Raw genomic sequence first — 25212 nt, 5'->3', positions numbered from 1 at the left:
AAGCATATAATGTTGAACAAAACAGTGCATCAATAGGGATTTTTGGTTCCATCGTTCCATTACTCTCGCTTATGGCAACAATATGTCCTTATATTAAGCGAGTAATAACACGTATATATATACATCTGGCAACAAGAGATTGAGCATTGAAGTTCATCACATCGATTATTTATTAGTCTCCCAAAAGGCATCACACTCCCAAGTTATATTCCATGATGGAATCTAGGAAATGATAGTGTCTATTAGGTAATGATTACGACATTATTATGTTATTTAGGCACCAAAGCCTTGAAAGTTTGTTTAGAGTTGCCAGGTGCGATTCCAATTATATATCTTCACCAAGATTGTTGGCTAGGAAAACCATAGACTCAATCCAAACTTGGTGACAATGGTTGATCAAATACAAGGAAAAGTGACTTATTTAACCTTCCCAAATACATTCAAACACTCAATGTATAAACAAAAGATGACATGGATTGGCATATGAGAAACTTTGTTCCTAGGTTCCGAACTATATACAGAAAAAAATAAAAAGGTACATAGATATTTACCTCGGGAATATGTTTGTGTGCAGAATTTTGAACTGCTCACAAAATTTACATAACTCATGAGCTCCCCATGTGAATGGTACAATGGCAACCATGGGATGAGCAATTAACGATGTCAACAATCCAAAATATGGAACATTTCTTCTAACATCTTTAAGCACCCAAATAATTGGGGTTTAAACTTGGGAAAATAGATGTAGTTTGAGGTTGATTAAAGTTAGTCCCCAAGTTTGCCTTGATAGAATATTGGAGTGAAATATTATAATGGAAGATTTATTTACAACAATAAAATAATGGACATGTGTTAGATATAGTTGGCCTTTCAAGCACACCACACAATTATTATGAATGATGTAAATGACCATCTTGATAGGGAACAATGAATTTACAATCCTCCTTACCTAAAAAGCGGGACTTGATCCTATATCACATGCCATAAACAAAGCATAAACAAAGCCCAAATGTACAATCAATCGTCCCATTAAAACAACACTTGCTTAAATGAGCAAAATTGGGCATGTGGGTGTAGAGCAATGTTTTGTCAAATATCATTTCTCAAATTTGAAGAGAATCTTTATTCAAACGAGAAAATCTCATTGTGACTTAGCACCCCAAGAAAGCGAAGAGATCCAATTGGGCAAATAAATGGCAATCAGGGACCAAATGATTATTGAACACCCATGAGAGCTTCAAGTATGCACAATTGTCCTTAGAAAATATATAAGAAGGATTGAAACTATGGCCAAAGCCGAATCTAGTTCCATTAATTTATTATAAATGGTAACAATCCCAAGGGTAGAGTAAAACTATAAGCAAATATCGTCATAGTATTCATCATAGACAAAACATTACTCACCTAGCATGTTGTTAAATTCACATGGTTTACTTCAAGTAAACCATCAAATAGAAGAGTTATAATATAATGTAAACAAATGAGACATGGCTACAAATGCACTCTTAGTTTTAATTGGACGCTTTACATTAAATTGATAACCCGATGGACAAGTTTTGTTAAGTTATTTTTAGCCATTTATATTTGCCACAAATCAAAGTTTTAGGTCTTGCATATCAAAATCATTTGTAGATAAGGATAAACCTTGGATTATATGGTTCTTTTTTTTTCCTTGAAAGATTTTCTTCAATAGTATTAAAACATCGAGAAAGTACAAGTAAAAGTTATCTGCCCATAGGCTTACAACGTAATGTATGTACACCTAAACTTGTACATGTATGAAGCTACAAGTGCCTCTCTTAATTGGAATAAGTCGGTAGGGTTATGGGTAGGTGTAGAGCGTCATCCTGCTTGGTATCCAGGTTCTACTTTCTGCTGGCTTAACCAAGGTGGATTATATGGTTCTTTTTTATGCTCCGTTTACTATCTCTAGATTGGTAATGAAATAGCATGTTTTTTTTTACTAAGCACGCCCCTGCAACTCTTGGTATATAAGCATGCCAACTATGCTTGAATGAGCGATGTTTGACATTATTTTTGAAGAGTTTAAATGTCAAGATCATGAGCCGATTACAATTCATGTACTAAATATAAACACTATACCAACCAACTAGAGCAAGGCGAGTTCCTCGAAAGTGGCTCTCTCAATCCTTGTGTGGAGCCCAACCTTTTATTGGCGAGTAGGGGGGATTCGATCCAAATATAAGATAACTAAAAGATAATGCGACTGATCATAAGCTATTTTATGTGGTTCTTTTTATCAATAGTTGGGTTTATACGTGTGAATGTGTGGCCCACATGGCTACTAATGTTTATTAAAGAGCATAGTGATTTACCTGAGTTGGATGATAATGAGAAAACTTATTATTACTCGTCAAAGATCCTTTAACGAATAAGGTCGTAACTCTTAGAGTCTTTACTTATTACTTGTTGACATGATGAAGTAGTGCGCACTTCAAATTATGGTCACAAATGTAGACCATGAAAAAGGGCTTACTTTTGTTCATAGCCAAAGACCTTAACTTTTACTTTTGGAACAAGATATTACATGTGAAAGCATTGATTGATGTCATACTTTGAAACTTTTCGCCATGAATCAACAATAAAGTTTTAGTTATCTAGATTAGGACATGCTGACTATCTAATTAATAGTATGATTAACACATTTAGTTTCTAACTATAACAATTACAACATGCTCACTTTCTCATCAACGAGAAAGTAATAATTCTCATGTTCCTCACACAATTATCACCAAGTTTTGGAAAAAAATATGGAAACAACAACACGCATGGCGAATCACCACTTTCTAATGGCTATTAATACATAGGTCACTACCGGTTGGTGCATGGCAGCGTGGGAACCTTAGCTCTCCTAATCGTGTAGCGTGCCCAAATGCAATAGAATCAATCCGACACGCTTTGTGGGACTGCCCAGAGTCCCATCGAATATGGCAAGTGGTTGGCCGCTTATTGCAATTATGCCAAGTGCAAGGCTTAATCAAGTGGGGAAATATATGTTGGCTATCATGGCAGGGCCCGATTGACACATACGAGCATCAGGAGGAGGGGATGGCTTTGGTGATAAAAACACAAGAGATTTTTTTCTCCACCATCGACAATGTCCACGCAACTCCTATCAATGCCAAAATTCAAGTTGTGTTGGAATTGGTCAGCCCAATAACTCTTTGGACTCTATGGAAACAACGGTGTAGACGGGTCTTCTTCAACCAAACCGTGCAGCCAATAGTGTTAATGCAAGAGATATGGAATGAAGTTGTGGCCACTCTTAAAAGCCAATATGATGGCCTCGAGGGCGACTCCGATGGAGTTGAAAGACAACGACTAGCCTTCATCCAGCAATGGTCAACCTCCCCCTTTATTGAGTCAGTGGGCATCCACATAAGATGGACCAATCGCGTCCCTACAAGGATTTGTATATATTAATCTCATATGTAAAATTTTATAACTAATGGAAGGAGTTTTTTTTGGAAAAAGAAGAAGAAGAAGAAAAGAAAGTAATTGCTAAAACATGCTTCTTAGTTGTTGGATGTTATTCCCCATGAACCAATGGATGCAAATGAATGGAGTGTCCTTCTCTTAGAATGGACTAAAATTACTTCTATACCTAATCTGTATGATGTGGGTGCCCGATTCACAGTATTGTATGACCTTGCATAACTTCTCAAAGAACTTTCCATATATATATATATATATAAGGTTACGTATAATGTTGTGCTTAATGGTCATTTCACCCGATTAAAGAGCCTCAACTTTTGAAAATTAAACAAGTCCATGCCAACTAACAACTTTTCACGCACATAACGATAATGGTTTATAATCGTAGAGTTTGGGGTTAAAGTCCAATTGGGTTTATATGTTAATTCTTTCAATAGGAATGCTTTGTATCTTTGATTTGAGATCATGATTTTTATTTTGAAATTGTGTATACAAACATGAACACAAGACTTTTTGAGAAAACACATAGAAATCAAGTGCATATGATTTTAGTTTGCAAATTGCAATCGTGCACACTAAGATGAGCACATGAGTTTAGTTTTAGATATGCACTAAAAAAAGTGCATACAATTTTAGTTTGTGATCATGTACAATAACGTGAACACATGATTTCAATTTGAGATATGCATACAAACAGGAGCACATATTTCTGATTTGAGATTACCAATATTTCTAGTTGTTTCTAATAAAAAAGTGGTGCTTCACAAATCACTTTCCACAACCCAACCACTCTCGCCTTGAAAGGAAATGCTAGTAAAGAATGTGGGCACCTATATGTAGGTGTTGCAATTGTTGCACACACAAAAGGTTACAAGCAAATATGACGTACTGTCGTGATTTTCGTCCTCTTTACTCTCTCTTCTTATCAAGAGTACAATTATTTTTTTGTAGTTAAGCTATGATGTGCATAGATACAGGTGATAATAGTTGCACAAATTCCCATCAAGATAACCTTAGAGGGTACAACTCTAATAAAAAGAGGGAGATGAGCAAGTGGGCACTGGGCACCATTTTTAGCAATAACCTAAGGATTGTCCTTGGTGTCTTTGCAACCACATTTATGTACCTAGATGTCATCTATATTATTGGATCTTGCTGACTTATGAATATGATAACCTTGCTTAACCATCATTGGCATGTCTTGTTCGGTGTATGAAGAGACCAATTTATCACTAGGGGTGGAATTTGTAGGGTTAAAGTTATGGCCAAGGAAAGAGTTGGCGTTGATCTAAGGCCAAGTCCTTACATTTACTACTTTTGGAATTAAAAATAAAGAGTAGGTTATGTGAGCACACACACTATCACAATTGCGTATCTTGCATTTTTGCTCACCCTTTACTTTGTCTCTTTATTTGTTCCTTGAGTGGAAACATTTCTTCACTTTCTTCACTAGTTAAAAGTCATAAGTAAATTTATTCAGCATGGTGGCTCACAACAAGAATAGCTACACGGATTCCAATGAACATGGGTTTAAAGCATAGTGGTCTTAGTGATAGCCAAAGTATTGTCCTTCTTGTCCTTGCAATATTTTCCTTGCAGCTAGATCATATTGTTATCCTTGGATCTTGTTGACAAAATAATGTGGTGACCTCAAAAGGATATCATCCAAATCTTAATTCAAAGTCATCAATGTAACTCATCAAGGGCGTTTCCAATGAGACCACTCCATCACTTGGAATAGAGTTTGAGGAATTTAAAGTTATATTTGAGGATGTGCATGGAGAAAGGTACTAAAGAGCTTTTGTTTATTGGGAAGCAAACACGTAGGTTTACTATAATTGGAATTAAATAAAAACAATACACCGATTGCGTGTGTGGCTCACACAATATGCATGAAGAAGCTTACACCCATTAAGTGTGTAAGGTTGTGTGATTGTCTATATCTCTCCATTTGTTGAAGAGTACATTGCTTATGGTTGTCTATTAATTTTATGAGTAATTCTGGGCAATAAAAGTATGCACGGATTCCCAATCTAGATAGCCTTAAAGAATACTAGCTTTACAAAAAACTCAATGAGCACTATTTTTGTGATGAGTTGAAGGATTGTTCAATCTTGTCCATTTACCGTTAGATCTAGTTGACATACGAATGTGAGGAGCTTACAACATTATCATTCAAAACTTACTTCCTCATGATCTATAAAACCTAATTATGTATTGAAAGAGTTCAAATATATCATTAGGACTAGAGTTTGTGCAATTAAATACCCCTCATATAATGGGGGTCAAATGAACTATACCTCTTTGCAATTTTGAAATATCGATATCACCTTTGTTTAGAAAAACAAACCGCGACAACATTGTTTTGTCTCTTTCCAAGAACATAGAATCTTAACATTTCTATTTAACTTTCCAAAATGAAGTTTAATTAATAAAGTGTATATTAACTTTGTTTCAAATTATACAGTGTAGTTGCCAGTTGGCCAATAATGCTTGAGTAGATTCATATCGAATCAATTATATTCCTCTCAATCTCATTATAGTTTACCTTATGATGCATGTGATTGTGACCTCATTCATATGCATACCCCCTAAAACTTACATCTTTATGCCCCCCTTTTGTTGCCTACGCCAAAATCATTGTGTATGAGAGCAATGAGAGCACACTCTTGGCTTTGTATATGATATAAAAGACTTAAAGTATGTCTATGTGTGAACGAACAATTATTCATCATATAGACACTTTATCAAAATGATCAATTCAAATATGTAATTTTGATGTTGGAGTTTGGCATTGAGGAATGGGTTTGATGTTGTGTTCTTTGTAGTCTTAGATAGTACATGATGATATCTTTGGCTTTACAAAAATTGAAATTGTCATTTTTTCGATAACCCAATGGTTATGAAATAAAGAGCAAAAAGTACGACCATTTGTTAAGGGGATGATTGCACACATTGCTTTGCATTGTGGCCTCTCTATCTCAATATTTATGGATACGAGCATTGAATGTTGGGTAGTTGATTTAATTGTTATTGTGTGTCATGGATACAAAGACAAATTCCCATCAAGAGGTTCGATTAACATCAAATTTAAGGAGCAACTAATAGGGTTGCCTTTTGCTCAATTTCATTCATGTAGCAGTGTCTCTCAAATGTCTTGCGTGAGATATGGGAGAACTTGGTGGCAGTAGTTTGCGGCCAGTATGACAACATGTAGGGTTCACCAGAGATGGTGAACAAGAGAAAGACGAAGCTCCTTTCACTTATGGAAAAAGTTACCCCTATTCTCTGAGTCAACTCAAGGGCCTCAATGCAACTATCAACTTCCTTCATTAACAATGAAGCATGGCAAAATGCAAAAATAAAATAAAAACCTTTTACAAAGTTCTAGCTTTGGTCTTTTGGTCTTAGGATTATCGTATATCATTGTACATGAGAATTGTAAGCTTTTGGGCACATAAGCTTAAGTTGTAGCATTCACATGTTTTTCTTAATACTAATGAGGAAAATCTTTGAAGAAAAAAAATTAAAAAAATCGTTCATGCAACGAAATCATATCGTTATCGTTAGATCTAGTTGCCTCGAGAATGGAATGCAATAACATTACTCGTAAATTTCTTAAGTCAACTCCAAATACTGCACATGCTTTTAAATCTAGCTGTTTGTAAGGTTGGGATACTACAAATCCATCAATATTAATAGTATCGTAAAATACGAAAACGCGCAAAATTTTAGTATTTGTGCATTTCTGATCCCATATAATTCATTATGAAATTTTGGCATTCATGCCTTTCTGATTCATGGGTGGTATAACATCAGTTACAATATTATTGTGGTGTTGTTATCTACACTTCGATAGCCCATGGCAAGTGACAATCGTAATTCCTGTACAACTCATTATGTATGAGATTCATGGGTGGTATAACATCAGTTACAATATTATTGTGGTGTTGTTATCTACACTTCGATAGCCCATGGCAAGTGACAATCGTAATTGTTAGTTAATCAATGCAACTAACATAGGTACTTACCATTAAGGGAACAAAGAAGTTTTAGATAAAAAAAACATTCGCTGAAGAACCTAAGAGGCCATATATCAATGTATATCACATTATATGATTGTGGGATCCCTCCAAGTAAGGCGAAAAAAAACCACATAAACACATTGCGAGGAGAATGGGTAAATGCACCACTATATACATTTGTTGTAAGAGCAGAAATATTGATAGTGTGCATTAACCATGACACATACACACATAAAACATTACACTTGTGATGGAAATTGAAGTCTTGTGTTTCTTTTGTTGAAGGAAATGAGTTTGGATATTAAAACATAAAACATTATTATGTAAGAAGAGTCTTGATTTGAGGAATTATGGAGAAAGGATATCCAAGTGATGAACTTAATTAACCTTTTTGGTCAACACCACCATTACCATACATATACATACAATAAAACCTCGCTCCTCCCAAGGAACCCTAACCTTTTCTAGTCTCTCCCCTATAGTGCATATCCTTGGTGAGGTGATCGTAGGCGAGGCCGGGACGTCAATCAACACTTGCAGTATATCCATCGAAAATGTGTCCCCAAGATACACAAACAAACAAAAGTGTGTTTACTCCAAAACTATGGCCACATCCATATACACAAACAAAGTGTGTTTGCTCCAAACTATGACCATCCCCTCCTACCTCCCCAACTATTATCTATCTATCACAAACATTAGGTGTTCAAGTGACAACAACACTTCTCCCTAACCATTCACTCTTTGTCCCCTCCATTCTCGCCGCCGAGTATGCCTCTCCTCCTGGCTTGCGCCTCCGAGATCCTCGCGAGTGTCGCAAGGTTATACTTGACGATCGTGTCGATGAAGAAGCGGGTGTCGTCGACCGAATTCTCGGGGGGCACGTCGACAACATACGATTCGATGACAATGGTGGTGCCGCCAGGCGGCTTACCATCATGGGTGGGGGCGGCAGCCGATTGGCATTCCTCGTGGAGGCTCGTGAAGGACCGGTAGTTGCGGAGCCGATGCTCGCCCCCCACGATCCGGAAGCTGAGCACGCGCCTCTCCTCATCCAAGATCTCGAGCCGCTCCTTGCTTGACACGGCCGGGAGGCCCGAGACTAGCTCCACCTCCCTTGTGCTGCCCACGCGGCCATCGCCTTGCATCGAGCAATTCTTCACGAACCGCTTGTAGGCCTGCGGGTTGTCGAAGCGGCGCACGACCGACCACACGAGGTCCACGGGCGCCCGTATCCGCTGCCTCGCGAACGAGAAGCACTGGTGTGGCGAGATTGTGTGGTGGTGGTGCCTGGATATGGCTTCCTCCAAGAATTCAAACTCTTGGGGACTCAGTTGCTGCTGCTGGAGGAGATGGGTTCTTGCCATCATCATCATCATCTTTATCTTCATCTTCATCTCCATCTCCATCTCCTTCTCCATTTCTTCATCACTATCACTATCACTATCACTATCACCATCACCATCAACATCATCTCCTCCTCCTCCCCTTGGTAATCTCCATAGCTTATGGATGGCCATTGATTGTTTGGCCTATTGATGGAAGCTGGAATTAGGGTCTGTTCTCTTGGGCTATGGCTTAATAATAATGTGATTAGGGTTCTTTCTTTAGCTCAAGAGTTAGGGCTTCTAGGGGATAACTTGATGTATGCTGACCCAATATATTTTGGCTCAAAAAATTAGGGCTTTCTTCAAGACAGAGGTCTTGGTTTTTTTAGGGCTCCAACTTTCTTGGAATGTTTGAGAAAATTCGGGTTATTGCTTCAGAGAGGGGTAATTTCTCCAGGGTTTTGCTACGTTTATTTAATTAATATTTCAACTTCTTGGGAGTTTTAAGAAGTTTAGGTTTTGTTCAGGGAAGGGTTTCTTATGGTTTGGAAGGCTTGAAACTTGGTATTTTCAGAATCTGCTGGATTTTAGGGCTGATTACCCTACGACTTAGGGTTCTGGGGGAGCGGAGTGAAACTAATGAGTCTAATGTTTAGATTTAGGGTTCCGATTCAGAATTAGGGGGGTTTGGGGTTGAGATTTCGGGCTGTATTCTTAAGAATTAGATAATTTCGGGGAGTTTGGGACTTAGCAAGTCAGAATGCTGGGCTTAGGGATTTAGGGTTTTGGGATTGAGAAGGCCAATGCAGGAATATGGATTGAATTTGTGGAAGAAGAGGAAGAAGAAGGGAATATGGGTAATAATAATAAGAATATGTAAGTGTACACATATAGAATTGCTTATGTGACCTTTATGTATATATTAATTACATATATGCCCTTTCAAACAAGCACAAGACATTGTAATGACATAAAAAACCAATATTTTGCCCCCCCTTCCCTTATCATGCACTCAATAAACACAACACAACAAAAGAAAAAGATATTTGTTAAATCAAAGAAAAAAGCAAACAAGTCAAGTGGGTTGGGCTAGGGTATGCTCTCTCTCTCTCTCTCTCTCTCTGCAAGTTGCAAGATAAAGAGTCCAAAAGCTAGAAAGGATGAGTCCTTTTCACTCCTCATTCATAAGTGGTAAAACTCTAGTTATTATATCCCACCATTCCTTCATCCATGGGTCAGGGTCATATGCACATACATGCACATATGCGGAACATTATGAGCGCTCTCCATCATGAATGCTCGTGTATAGCTACAACTACATAGTGTGATCGTCATATTCCTTGTTCACACCATGTCGCCTTGGTATTTGTCCTCATGTGCTCAATTTGACTTGACTCTATATCCTTTGTAATCAAACCTCTAATTTATCTTGCCCTTGCCATCGCTTTCAAGATTTTCTATGGGACTTCAAAAAGGCCGTGAAGTTTCCATCACATGTTTTATGCCACTTTATAAATTTTTGTTCATCCAAGAACGCTTCAGCATTCTAGAATGCTCAAGGCCAACACCACTCAACGAGGATCCATATCGCAATTAAGATTCATTAATTGGTTAATTGTCATCCATGCTTGTGGGCGAGATTTTGACCTTTAGGTTCGTGACTAATATCTAGAAGAGTGGCCCTTATTGATCACTCAAACATGTGATGCCATAGGAAAAGAGATTCGACAACAACATGAAAAAGGGGCCACATTATTCATCCAGGATCAATGGGCAGCAAATGAAGGATTGTCATTGAAGGCCATAATACATCTTAACACGCATTTCACAAGACACTTGCATTTTGACACACCTTTTTCCTGCTAATGAGAGAGGGGATGACCTAGTATTGTTCTTTAATTTTTGGTTTTCATCAAACCCCCAAAAATAGTTCTTTAATGGACAGTTTTTAAAATAATAAAATATTTTAAATAGTAAGTGTTTAATAGCCGTTCATAGGTCACCTCAATTCAACTGGGATTTTGTTTCTTAAACATTACAAAATCAAACCCTCCACTTTTTTTTCAAATTCTTTTAAGTTTATGTTTTCTAGTATGTCCTTGTCATCTCCTAAGATGTGTTAGCAATAAAGGAGTTGGAATCACTCGAATTTGCAACTTACTAGGTTTTAGCATTTTTTTTCTCTAGTAAATTAAATCACATGAGACTCATTGCAAGGTAATTTAGTGCTTGGTGGAATCAGACTTAGCCAGCAACATTACCTTTCAACCCATCAATGAGTTTCACAATACACACATTGCTTTTTAGGCTTGGGCATAAACGTTAAAATCACACAATCATAAAAAGGAAAAACACCTAAACTTTAGTGTCTATAGATTGCTTAAAGTTTAGAACACCGTTACAATTTGCATGGCGCACACAAAACACATATGCACCACTCATTTGGTTGTGGTGCATGTGACACATGCATATACATTTTATGAAGTGATATTGCATTAACTGGTGTGGCCTCCATGTGGAGACACACTAATGATCATTGATCCTAAAAAGTTGAACCTTTACCATGCCATCCTCATTCACAAGCCATCATATCATTTCCAACAAGCACACAACATTCATATTCTTCTCAATGTTCATGCCAAGTGACCATCAACAGTTGCACGCTAAAAGCAAACACTATTGACATCCAATTTTCAAATCATGCGTGCAACAGGAACACCAATGACATGATGCTGGCATCAAACTGCTACTATTGTCATACAAATCATGTGTGCAACAGGAACACCAATGACATGATGCTGGAATTTCCATTGATGCTACTCTTCATTGTGAGAAATGACGAATTGCTACTCAGACAAATCCAATTTACAATAAACAGACTGTGCGTTTGTCCTAGTTGGAGAAACCATATGGTCATTTTATTCTTCCAATTAGAAAGCGAGCATGCGTTGATGGAAAAGGATTAGAAGCTTAATTGTTAATTAGTAAGCTTAAACTTGACCAACACGCATATATAGAAATGCACATTCAGAGCTCAAAGCCGGCCTATGAGACAATCATGATTACAAATCACAATCAACTCTCTCTTTATCTCTGCTATATACACATGCTGAAATGCTTTGCCACTCTTAATTTCTGTAAGAGGTTGACAAAGTAACTTGGGTACAAGTGTTAATATACCTCTTTCAAATAAACAAGAGGAAAATGTCTCTCCAGAGTTGAGCTTCTGCGTATCTTTGAAAAAACAACTATTCTCTATTTTGCGTCCATGAAGACTTGTTCTCAATATCAGAGATCACAAAAAGGGAACATAATACTATGTCCAAAAATTCTTATGTGCATTGATGAGCACTACCCACCTTCGACTTATCTTGCACATGCCAGTAATGTTGAGACTCCAAACTCTGTTTATAAACTCGAGCTATCAATTACTGATAAACTCAGAGAAATCAATTACGGTGTCTCAAACCCAAAGACACGAAAAACACCTGCATCCCATAAAACACACAACGTTACTACATGTATTTAAAAAGAATTTGAGTAAAGAATTAAGGGAAGTGTTCCCAGATACCCCTGATTTTTTCTTTATTTTGAAATGCCCCTTACCCTTAGTTGAGTGTTTTTCCCAGATTGCCCAACTTCTTTCAATGACCGAGGGGAATTTTGGTGGAAATAAAGAAAAAAAACTCCCCAAGAATTAAAGACTAAAATAATGAATCCATGAGGTCCGTAACAATAGTAAATTCACCTTCGTCTACAGAGTATTTATTTTTATCATCACCAGCGAATGCTAAAAGGTTGTACTTTGGATTCCACTCAACACTATTCATGGCTGCTCGGCATGGAATTTGATAGATAGATCTACCACTGTCAACCTCTGCCTGGGAAACAATAGAGAACCATTAACCCAAATAATACAGATGAATGGGGCCAATTATCAAAATGGGAGTCTACGATCCGGCAAATAATCTAATCAGAAGAACAATGTGTGGAATTACATTAATCACAACCTGAATTCATACCCTTACAGCAATTATGGCAAACTTGAATGGCATTTTGATAGTTTACCAAATGTGAATAATGATACAAATATGCAATTCGGCATGGATTATAGAGAAACATTATTCATTACAAATTATCTATAGAATAAACCAGTGATGAAACTCACTATATCGATAAACAAGTCCTCACTTGCTGAAGCTATATATTTACCATCATGATTGAAACTGATTGTTCTGACTGGCCACCTGAAGAAAAGAACTCAAGAGTGGTTGTTTATGTTCCTCTTGTTCAACCAATTGCAAAGTGAAAAGGTAATGCTACATTAGGGTAAAACTACCAGCTGCGCTAAAATATTCAGAATACTCCTAAATTTTGAAATTTTTGGATATCCTGGTGAATAGCACAAACTTTAGGGGTATCTTACTCGAGCTTTGTAAATGTACGAACACACAACATTTCTGAAAGCTCCCACAGACTAACAAGTGCATCTGCACTCCCCACAGCAAAGTACCTTCACACATTAGGAAATAAAGTGATAAGTACCCAGAATGAGAACATTAGGTTCCTTTCCTTTTTCCTTGTTCTTTTTCTTTTTTAAACTCGTGTAACATTACCTTCCTGTTGGATCAATTGCAATACAATAGCATCCAGCAGTATGGGCATAAATACTCTGCAGTGTCGAAAGAGAGGGATAAGACAAGACATCTACTGTACCTGTGCACGAAACACATCCATGATTAAGATCACAGAATATTATTACCTCAGCCATTATTATTCCACACTAAGAAATCTAGCTACCATTCCCAGTTGTGAGGAAAAAGAGTTCTCCGGTAGTATTCCACGCCATTTCATTAACCTGAAATGCAGATATACACCATCATGGATTATCAATGACCACTCCACAGAAAGAAACCCATTGCTACTTTACTTAAAATCCAATCAACTGCCTTAGAAAAGTAGACTTCAGCCTTCCGTACTTCCCTCTTCTAAGCTTCCATTGTCACACCTTTCCTCTTTCTAGCTTACTCTAATTGTAGAATTCGACTTTCAACGTCTGAAGTTATAAAAAATAGGATGTGATCAAAACCATCCACAAGCTACTTGACTATCACTCAGGCAATCACCCTCTGTTGCCATATATTTGACGAATGGAAGATAACTTTATGGGGAACAGTGATGGTGTCCAAAACACACAAGGAGTTCTATTTTCTCATTATAGTACAAACATTCCAGTAGGTGACATTCATGCCATGCTGACTGCGCCAAAGATTAGCCAAGTCAAAAGAGCCTCTACTAGCTTCATCTGAAGTTCCCAGCCTCTAACATACTTGCCTGTGATGAATGCCAATCTATCTCATCTCAATGTTGAAACACAAAGGCATCCTCATAAGAGATCATCTTGATCAAAGCCATGAAATATCCAGATCACAAATATCACCTATACATTCTAAATCTAAATACTTTCTAGCTGAAAAAAACAAATGTCTGCAATATTAAGATGCTATTTAACCAACTCCAATTTGGATGGTCGCCCTGATTCCCATTCAAATAAAAGACTTCATCAAATAAAGCAGTGACCTCTATATATGAATAGGTCACGTCGTGGAATTATATTTATCTATTATTATATAACCATATCACGGTATTATATAACCATATCACTGGACATATTATATTCAATACTACTCTAGAACTGTATTATCAAGCCCTCACAAACACTAATATGATTTTATCAAACAACAAATCATCTGTACTGAATTACATAGCATACATTTTACATCCAACATTATTTTGCACTACAAAAGGTAAATCTTATATTACCTCATATAGAAACTTCCGCTTGTTAATTGCCTTGAATTTCCGAACATCAATTATTGTAAGTTCGTCATCCTAATTAAGGAAAAAAATAATGAATTTTGGGTCCACAAAAAATAATGAATTTTAGGAAGACAAATAATACTCACTCTATTTCCAACTGCAATATGTGTGCCATCTGGTTTGAAAGTTATGTTGATGTTTTCACCACTTAGCTCAACATGCTGAGAACATTTGCCAGCTGCAATCATGCTTCAGGATTGCTGGTTTAAAACCACTTTTTACAATGTTTTAAGTTACATTTTATAGAAAAGCACTTGTTAGAGCCCAAACATATTAATGATGCAAATCAGTTATAATTAAGATAGATCATAATTACATGGTTGGTCAATCTAAAGAGGCTTGAGATCATCATAAAGACCCTTTTACTCAGGCTATGTTATACAAATTTGGGAAAGAAATATCAAAGAGAGGACAGAAAGGGAAGAGTGGTTGAATTTTAAGCTTGTTTGCATGTGAGGTTCATACATCACCAGATCAAAATAATTTTTTAAACAATCATAAAATTCCTAACCTCTGGATTTCAATTTAACGGCAATTTTAATGTTATCATAATGCAAAATCAATCATCTACAATTTGAATCTTTGGAATATGACGAGGGAATGAGAAATCTTCACGAAGACAAATAACATATCCATTTATCTGATAGTTTACAAAACAAAATAATATGTATACCAAAATGCAAAAATATTTTCTACACTCACAGCGAGCATCCCAAAGTCTAACGGTTTTATCTCCTGATGCAGTTGCAAGTAAATCAGCATGCTTTGGATCCCAGCATAGTTGGTCAACGCTATCTGCGTGCCCCTTCAATTCCATTTCCTTCACTTTATTCTGAATAGATACACAATGATGAAATAAGCAAACATTTCTGGAAACAGGAGAAACTAACCCATAAAAACTTCTTCAAAACTTGAAGTGTTGCATTATACATTAATGTGTCTATATCTAGCATTATCTATTGCAAATTATTATCATGAATGTCAACAGATCCGTAAGCACCTAGCAAAAGTCAAAATGGACCAGTATAAATTGAGGCACCTAGTTATGAGTATAAACAATCAATTATGCATTCTATAGTTAATAACAGAGTCGAATTTTAAATCATTATTTAATGAAGCTCAGGAGCTTTCATAAAATAAAAAACATTCAAAAAGGATAATTTAAAAAGTTCAAACCTGTGAACCATTGCATGTCCAATTCATGACTCAGTTTTATCAGCATGTGTAAACATAAGATAGATATTGCATTCCCATATTAACATGTCTGCCTTGGTAATCAAAATAATTAGCTAAAAAACTCAAGAGATAAGCAGATGCACAAACTGAAAATAGGGCATTCCAATAGTTGTATCGAGCTCAAAGAAAGAGCCTCATGAACTCCCTTCCATGCAGCAAATCCTGTGCCTTGTGGTACACCCCTAGTTTGGCTTATCACAACATGCACACTGTATGGATGGCACAAATTCTGATTGAGCCAGAAAGCCTCACGCATTGATCAACTATGGGTGTTGTCTTCCGCATAAGTTCCAGTACCATAATATGGAGCTTAAGTTCCGATTCAGAGGCATGTGAAACACCCTTCTGAAACAGATCTGACACAGTTTTTCCCTCACTGAAAGATTCGTGCTCACCCTTTGACAGAATCTGGATCCTGTGAATGTGGACTAGCTAGAGCATAATGGCACTTGATTCTTTTCACATTATTCCCCACAGCATACATTTAACACCAGATTAACAAGGTAAGCTATGGTTTTCTTTTTTTGCTGTTCTTTTCTGAGATTTCAAGTTTTTCTGATTTCCTGTTTGTTGATTGTTAGATTGCAAGTCATCAGTGATGAATGATGTGAAGTTTTAAAGCTTTATATAAATTATATCAAATATGCATTCAGCTTGATATATATGGAATAGGAGTTCCCTTTGTCATTTCACTTTGGACTCCAGGCCCCTTTCAGGACTTTAAAGTTTCACAGTGACATTACCCCATCAAAAATCCAGCTGCTTGTCCTGCTTGAATCAATTGGGTACGTTCACTCCTTGCATATTTTCATTTTTCTTGGTCAATTGTTTGCTCTTCTTCAATGTAAAACCCAAGATTACATCCGCACACTATCTTCCATGCCCACACCAAACAACATTGCTGCAAGACCATTATATTCATGGGGAACGTCATGCCAGAGATCCAAAGCTTTGTATTGTTCATCCAGGAACAATGTCGTGGAGATCTTCAAACGTGTCCAACCGAAAACTTTGGTTCCTCAATTACAACTATTTCTGTACAACCTGAGGTGCTGCTGTGGAGTATGTTATGAAGAATCACAGCTTCTGTTGATTCTCAATATTCTAACACCACTTTCAATAACCGATGTGAGCATAATGTAGTTTGTCATTGAATAATTAGGCTGACATGGATCATAAGACATTCTCCGGGATTAATCATTTGTGTTCACCATAGAATTTCTCCTCTTTCAAGCAAGATGTACAGGAAATCTCCAGTCAGCTGACCAGAGAGTTAGGTGGGGTCTACATTCATCTAACTGTCCCCATTCGGGGAAGCACACAGCCAGCTATTCTTTTACTGATTTGCAGTTGTTTTCCACACCCATCACAAGACTTATCCCCCTCTCCCACGCTGCTCGGGCCATATATGAAATTTTGCAGAATTTAGTATTTTTGTCATGAAAGCGTAGCGAGACATCATCCTCAAGAGTAAATTTCAGCTATTTTCTTAATAAAAAGAAGGCTGCTTGAAATGTAACAATGCCGATTTATAAACAGCACTCTTTAAAATTTTGTGTTTGTTCACTCTTGTTGTTTTCAGTGATGCATTTTTTCTCTTACAATGGTTTATCTATAGTTCTCTTACAATGGTTCTCTTAAAAACTTTAAAACATGCTATTGAGGACAAAGAGGTGGTCTACAAATCATCCAGTATGGCAACATGTATTCAATTATCTTCCAGTCTCTACAAACATGCACTTTATCCACATCATCTGCTTCACCAGTCTCCTCGGCCCCTATTTCATCTTCTCGTTTCACAAACTCCTGCATTATTCAGTTATCAGATTCCACATCATTTGTTGCTGCTAATCTCAACCTCGATGCTCTGCAGTAGCTTCTTTATCCACTTAGGTCCAAGGCCCTTCATAAAGAGATCTGCAGCATTGTCAGGCAATCGATAATACTGCGACTTTCACCTTCTTCCTTGATGAGTTCTTGGACAAAATGGTAATGCTGGTCTGCTCATGAAGTACGGGATTCTTTGCAATAACAAAGCAACTCCAATCACAACATGCTAACAGCATCATCTCCTCCTAAATCCACACTCTAGTTTCTCATGAATTCACATCTGGCATAGATTGCCACATTCTACTCTGCTTCTAGAGTGGACAGAGGGACACTTTGTTGCTTCTTGATTGTCAAAAGAAAATGTCTCGAACCCTAGAAAGAGATGGCATGCAGTCTCAACACTATCCACTTCCTCCACTAGCCACAACTCCAATTGTTTAAATTATATTTGGGATGATTGTAACCTAAAGCTTAAGATTATTTAGCATGCAACAAAAAGATTTGTGAAATACCAGATGCATCATATATAAAACTCAGCGCAGACTTGTTTTTGTTATAAACCTTATGAAATAAGTTTGCAATAAATTCCAAGCACTATTCTAAATATAGAACGGAGGTAAATGAATTCCATGCAATAATCTAAAATTTAATATTGTTCTAAATGAAAGCAGAAATAACTGAAAACCATGGTTCAAAATGCAGCAGGAAAAACCGAAAAAATTTTGAAGACCTTATACCATGTTCTTTATTTATGTAAACTTCGACCAAGACAACTCTGAGTACCATTCGAGTAATTAAGGCAGGCAAAAAAAAAAAAGAATAAACACATGTTTTCTGTAAATTTGACAAGCACTAATTTCAAAAGTAAGATTATGTAAAAAGTAATCGAAACAACTGCAAAACAATTCAAAGTGTACAATTGTAGTAATCTCAATCTAGAGATTAAAATTCATACAACTACATAATTTTGATCAAAACAAGTTTGAGAGGATGTTTACATTACATGGCTGTGTGGTTCGATGTGCCAAATGCGAGCTGATTGATCGACAGATCCAGAAGCAAGTTTCCTACCATTACAATTCCAAGCCACGGAATGCACCTACCTCACAAAAAATCATTCATATATGAAGCCAAAAAACAGATATTTTGAGGATAAATCAGAACAAAGAAAAGAATTAAAAGAGATGAAGCAAAAGAAGCAAAAGAAAGTGGACCTTTGAGGAGAATCAAGGAGAGAGGTCCGACACAGATGAACTAAAACAAAATGTCGTCAAAGTGAAGAGAATAAAAGAAGGCCCCAACAGTTTTGAGAAAGTAGTCATAAAAAGAACCACATGATGAAGAAAAATATACAACTGTTATATGCATTCAAATAGATAGAAAAAACAAATGATGAATCAATATAAGATGTACCAAACGATGAAGCAAAATATATATACAGTATACAGGGAAACTGAAACTTTGGGAAGAAAACAAACATAAAATTGACAAACCAATGAAGAAAACTTCAGATTTTTTGAGAAAATTTTAGGCCAATAATGAACCAACGCGATAAAGCAAAACGACATCCATCAAAGTGATGACGCAAAAAAATAAACAGAAACTTTGAGAAAATCCGAACAAACCAATAACAAAAGTGATGAAGCAAAATAGGGAACAGAAATTTGTAGAACAAATCAGTATTCAAAGAAAGTACCAAAGTGATCAAGCAAAAACGAAGAAAAACACAGAAACTTTGAGAAGACATCGAAACAAGAAAAGAATCGATGCAAGGAAGCAAAGAAAAGAAGATAAATCAAAGAACAGGTCAGAATGAATACAAGACCGAAATTTTGAAGAAGAAAATAAAGAAAGATGCGAAGAAGCTTACAAAATTCTTTCTTCTTTCAGGAGAAAGCAAACATATAAAAACCAAGTGATGAAGCAAAGACAAAAAGATGAATCAAAGAAAAGGAATGGTAAAACTGCAAACCAGAAAATTTTGCACACACAGCAAAAACTCATGGATACTTCGTCATTAACTTCTTCTTTTAGAATAAATCAAGTGCAACGGAAGAACCAACTCAATGAAGCAAAGGCCAAAAATATGAATCAAAGAAAAGAGACGAGAATATAGAACTTGGATAGGAAATTTGGCAGAGAAGGAAAGCAATAAAGAAGCTGGCTAGGAATACTTCAATCGAAGAAATTAAGTAGAGGGAGAAAGGGATGGGATGGGATGAGCCGAGGATACTGCAGTTCTTACCTTCTTCTTGTGGCCGACATACTCCCGAGTGTGAAGATTCTCGAAGATAGCTGAAGGCTTTCTGTGCAGTTGCTGGTGCTGAGGGGGCGGGGGCGAGGGCGGAGAAGCGGAAGACGGCACGGGGGACTGCTCCACAGAAGAAGACGCCATAGCTCCAGACAGATGAGTCGTATCAGTCAGTACATATGTATACATATGTACATATTCGGCTCCACATTTTGAACTCTTCTGAGGAAGAAGCACAGTGTTTATGTAAATCTCAGGAATAATGCCCCTCACTTTTCCTTTAATCTCCGGCCCATGCCCTTTTAGATCTCACATATGTTGCCCCAAGTCCCAAATTAAATATTTCATTCATTGAGAGGGCACCTGAAGATAGGGTTCATGGAATATGTGAACATTGTCCTATAGAAGACGGTTAAAAAATTTGGACCTATAGAGGACTTTGTAGAAACGTGAAAACACACACCACCATCAACCCTCTTATCTTGACTCGAGAAACATCAACCCAACTATGAAGGGAATGGAGAATCGTCCCATGGAAACGAGCGGAACATCAGTCCGAAGAGGTTCGTGGAAACCCCTGTAATTCATAAAGAAGACTCGTGAAAACAATAACTCGCCCTCTCACATTATCTCACTTGCTTGTTCATTCATCCAATCTCCCCCATGTTTGCTTGTGCCCACCTCACATCCAAAAATATGCAAAGTTTTTTGTAGTCGAGTCCAATGCATGAGAGAGTCATTTCATGCATTTACATCTAGCTTCAAAGTGGTATCATTGCAATTGAATATTGATTTTCTTGAGGAATTTGATCGCACTTTGATATAGACTCCTCAAGTTCTTAAATAAAAAATGGTTCATTATCTTGCTTCACTATCATAGATATCCAACAGATCATAATTGTGCTAATTTAGTTGGTTTCCTTCTTGTAGGAGCAACACCTAGTTTTGTACCAATACTAAAGACACGGATTCCATTGTCATAAAACCTGGAGCTGTTGTTGGGGATATTACACATTCATGATGCATAACAATTGCAAGTCTTTGCGTAAAAAAGACTCCAAAATAGCATAAGCAATATATTTGAAAGGTTCTACAAAAGTTGTGAGGATGTGAACTTTATGCGAAGTTGTAAAGGTGTTAATTCATAAAGTAAAATTTTGAGTTTTGCAGCTATCATATAAACTATTGAGGTGTCTTCTTGGATGTGGAGGAGGTTTAGCCACTTTATCATTTGAAAACACTCTCCTTAGATAACAATTTACAAAAAAGTTGGAGCTTGCAAGTGTTTGTCGTTGCTTCATCAAGGATTGTTGTTTCTTACGTGTATTGCCGTAAAGGAAGTTCCTTTTAAGTGGACAACTGAAGCTAAATCACAATGCGATATTTCAAAGCATACCCTCCAAATCCCTTGAGCTCTTGTGTGCTTGATGATGATGCCTCCGTTCCTCAACAATATATTTTTATAATGGGGGATTTTTACAAGGTACACTCAATCGAATATTGTTTGTGAATGTTCAATAGTCTTTTTGGTGAACTACCTACCATATTCATAACAATGAACTTTTAGTGATCGTTTTATGGCAATAATTCTTGAAGGCGCTCCTCATAAAGAGACTGTGTACATTGGTCATCAAAATCTAGAGCATTTTAAGTTGATAATTCTCAATTGTTGTCGGGCACAATGGCATACATGCATTATCTTGTTTAGATTTCATAATAAAAAAATCAACCTTGCTCATTGCAACGAATTTAGATGCTCTTACTTATGTATATTATTTGGAACCTAATATAGAGGACTTAATGTTTGATCGATAGTTTGTTGCTATTCTTTGCCTAGATTAACTATATATTCTTGCCACTTCATGGTTTAAGATCCCTCATGATAGCACCCATAGGGATGCAATCTAGACAAAAATTACCATTGGTCCATGTGGCACATTATGTTGTTTCTCAATCGTGTTATGGCATATCATTTGGTGTTGCATATCGTCATTCAAACTATGATGTTATTCATATGCGTGATGGTTTGTTTTTTGATACAATATCCTAATGTTGATGATGCAGCTTCCTAAATTCAACTTTGGTAATCATGTCATGATTTGCCTCTCTTTCAACAATTTTAATTGCCAATATTTTGGATCACATCAATCGAGATTATTGGTCCCTTGGCACACGATATCGTTTCTCAAATGTGTTACGATATATCCTTTGGTGTTGCATATCATCATTTTAATTGTGATGGTTTCCACATGTGTGATAACTTGTTTTTGGGTATGATATCCTATATGTTCATGGTGCTGCTTCTTGACTTCAAAGTTTCGCAGTCTTGTCATGATTTGTCTCTCATTCAAATATTTTGAATTGCCAAGACTTTCAAACTCATTAATTGAGATTATTTGTGACTAGGTCTTCACCACCTAGTTAAGACTTTTGTGTGCATCTATAATACTTGTTTTCATGCAAAAGCTCCCAATCATCTTTGATATGGCTTGCTTCAACCATTTTCATCTCCAAATAGTCATTGGCATACATTCAATTGTTTTGTTTTTTGAAATCTCATCTCCATTAGGATATGCCATCATCCTCGTTGTCAATCGCTTCGTTGGGTACACAAGAACCCTTATACTATCTTTCTTTTAACATTCCCATGGTTTGTAAACTTGCTACCGTAGCTTACGGAGCAATAAATATTAAGATATTTCTTGTTATATGACTAAATTTCATTGTCGATATGTTAAATAAATATTAAGTGAATATTTTGAAAAAAACTACATTAGTATTAAGAAACACCACGAGGTTGCACAAGATATTACTTACATGGAGGTAATTACCCTTGATTTTTTTAACTAATGTTAACTTCTAGCTATAAGCTTAAATAAATATTTCAATGTAGAGTATAACCACTCCACCTAATCAACGAATTTTCAATAAAATATACATTTTTTCCATACGGCATGAAACTTCAAATGTTGTAATTCTGCCCATTGAGTGTCGCCTTTTATGTTATCCAAATAACCTCTTAGAATATGCACAATCTCTATCTAAAACTTGGTAATTGTTTGAGCAACTTGTTCTCTCACACTTGAAATATCTTCAAACACACAACCTTCCAAATATACCAATTTGTAATATTTAAGTGAAGGTTTGTTAATATCAATGAGAAGTAAGCTCCTAACTATTTCATCAAGTGAGCGTTGAGTAAGCAAACACATGAAATCCTTGGTCTTGTTTGGTTGCCACTTTTAATGTAACATCAACGTTGCTTTTATAACTAGTAGTGCGAGTTCATTTCAATGGACTGTGGGAAATACGATCAATAAGACACGTGTTGGGTATGCAAGCAAGTATCATGCCATTTTATAGTTTCATGAAAGGAAGCAATCCATTGTCAACTATAGTTGTGGTCACCAAGTGATGACTATACACATCATCACCATAATTAGGATTGGTGATGGCTTATAGCATATCCATGATGTGCATCCCTTGATGTAGCCACTTGAATTTGAAAGTGTAAATGTGCCTCGTTATTCTAAAAAAATGTGGTAGATAGATTCCCAAGTTCCTTTGTAACTAAGAAATCAAACACTCTTACTCCATTGGGTGTCTCGGATAAACTGATAATTAATACTTTACACTAATCACCTCTACCTCTGATGAAGTTACAATTGATATTCTACTTTCAACCGTTGTTTTGCACCATGGCTTACTAGGTACAATTGCTAGTAACGAAAATTCTCAAATTCTTGCTGGTTTTTGCATGTGTCTATTGTAACTCTTTCATTCAAAATATTTGTTATGTTATAAACATCATGAAAAAGACTAATGAGCAAGTAGAAAGTTAAACTTTGTGATTCGTAATATATCTTCCTGTCAATTTGAAACCATTGGCATTTTTTCTAGGGTGCTGTGATTGTTTGAGGGTAGTTTGAAGCAACATTTTTATGCTTAGCAATAAAATCTAAAAAAATAAATATATTCATGTTGTTAGTTTTAATAACTTGAGTATAAAATGATAAAATAGGAGCGTTTATAATCAACAAAATGGAAGTATTGCCAAATTAAGGTGGCCTAACTCCCTTACAGCCTAAATAGCCTAGAACAATGTGCTAAAAAGACACGTATTGCAATTTGCAACATGTTAGACCTTTATAAAAATGGACAAACCTAGTAAGATTTGTCTCGTTTGATATTTAGAAAGAATCCTAAAATTTCAGACAAAAAGAAGAAAGATTAGACATGTAAGCTTCGTCCGTTTTTTATGATTAACTCTCAAGGAAAGCTTGTGCTCAACGAAGCCCTTATATAGTTAACCAATAAGAAAATTCACATAATATGTGCTCAATGTCAAATATATGTAGACCTTGATGTGTAACCCTAAGATGATTAATGAACTCTAGGCACATTGCTCCAACACAACCATTCCCTTAATAAACTAAATATCCAATATTCCCATATCATTAAACTTTCCTTTACCTAATTTACATCATCAACTAAATTGTATGCACTATCATGTTTATGTTTAGGAGAGGAATGCATGAATTGCATGATGGAAGTTTACAAAAAACTCATATCATATAAAAGCAAAAATCATACCACATGATGGATGTAGATCTTAATAGATATACTACGTTGACTTATGATTTAGGAAACTAAAGATATAAGTCTCTCTCTAACTCTCTCTTTTTATCGTTGTTATGAAGAAAACTGGCCATAAAGGGAATCAGGGATCAAAGCGCATGAACCGGCGCGTACACATAGGCACACGGAATTAAACTAACTTGTACATAGCTAAGAATAGGTCAACGCGATGTAAATAGATTAGATAGAACATATATTGGAAATCGAAGCATATCTCTACCCGAAGGGACAAAGAATAAGGATGATGTGACGGGAGATGCGACAGTCCTCCCTCATCGGCCTATAAGAGGCGCAAGGGAAAGACTAGCAAGTATCGCGTTTTGGGAGAAAGGGGGAGGTGTTGTCAAACTGGGGACCGAGCACAGTTTCTATATGATCTCTGCAGGATTTTGGTCGGTTGCCTCTGCTCGCGAGGAAAGCCCAGGTGCTTCTGGTAGAGGCTCCACTGCGTAACTCGGTTGTGTGTGTGTGTGTGTGCCTGCGTTGTTTGGTTGGTCACCGGCGTGCTGGTTGTAATATTAGAAAGGTTGTAATCACTTGTTAGTCGTAATCGATTCCTCTTGGGAAG

General features: G+C 36.6%; 2 protein-coding genes across 3 annotated transcripts; both read right to left on the bottom strand.

Moving 5' to 3' along the window:
• Positions 1-7784: 7784 nt before the first annotated feature.
• LOC147866836 (abscisic acid receptor PYL11-like) lies at positions 7785-9670 on the bottom strand. The gene has a single exon (XM_087317334.1). The coding sequence runs from the start codon at positions 8999-9001 to the stop codon at positions 8219-8221; it is 783 nt and encodes a 260-aa protein (XP_087173460.1). The 5' UTR covers positions 9002-9670; the 3' UTR covers positions 7785-8218.
• Positions 9671-11954: 2284 nt separating this feature from the next.
• TEX1 (Transducin/WD40 repeat-like superfamily protein) lies at positions 11955-20184 on the bottom strand. 2 transcript variants are annotated; one of them, XM_087317332.1, is made up of 11 exons: positions 20001-20184; positions 18759-18854; positions 15392-15521; positions 14776-14867; positions 14633-14701; positions 13610-13667; positions 13426-13525; positions 13236-13322; positions 12978-13056; positions 12558-12690; positions 11955-12297 (listed from the first exon to the last, which is right to left on the bottom strand). In XM_087317332.1, exons 1-11 carry the CDS (start codon positions 20148-20150, stop codon positions 12263-12265), a joined length of 1029 nt encoding a protein of 342 aa, XP_087173458.1. In that variant the 5' UTR covers positions 20151-20184; the 3' UTR covers positions 11955-12262. The 2 variants fall into 2 exon arrangements, with proteins under 2 accessions (XP_087173458.1, XP_087173457.1); XM_087317331.1 differs by lacking the exon at positions 11955-12297 and adding an exon at positions 12380-12450.
• Between the last annotated feature and the right edge of the window lie 5028 nt (positions 20185-25212).

The sequence above is a fragment of the Azolla caroliniana genome, unplaced genomic scaffold, assembly GCF_043228905.1.
Source record: "Azolla caroliniana isolate FFs.n. ecotype wild unplaced genomic scaffold, voAzoCaro1.0.p SCAF_3, whole genome shotgun sequence".
Lineage (NCBI taxonomy): Eukaryota > Viridiplantae > Streptophyta > Polypodiopsida > Salviniales > Salviniaceae > Azolla > Azolla caroliniana.
The sequence above is the reverse complement of the archived record's forward strand: the minus strand, read 5'-3'. Positions and strand labels throughout refer to the sequence as shown.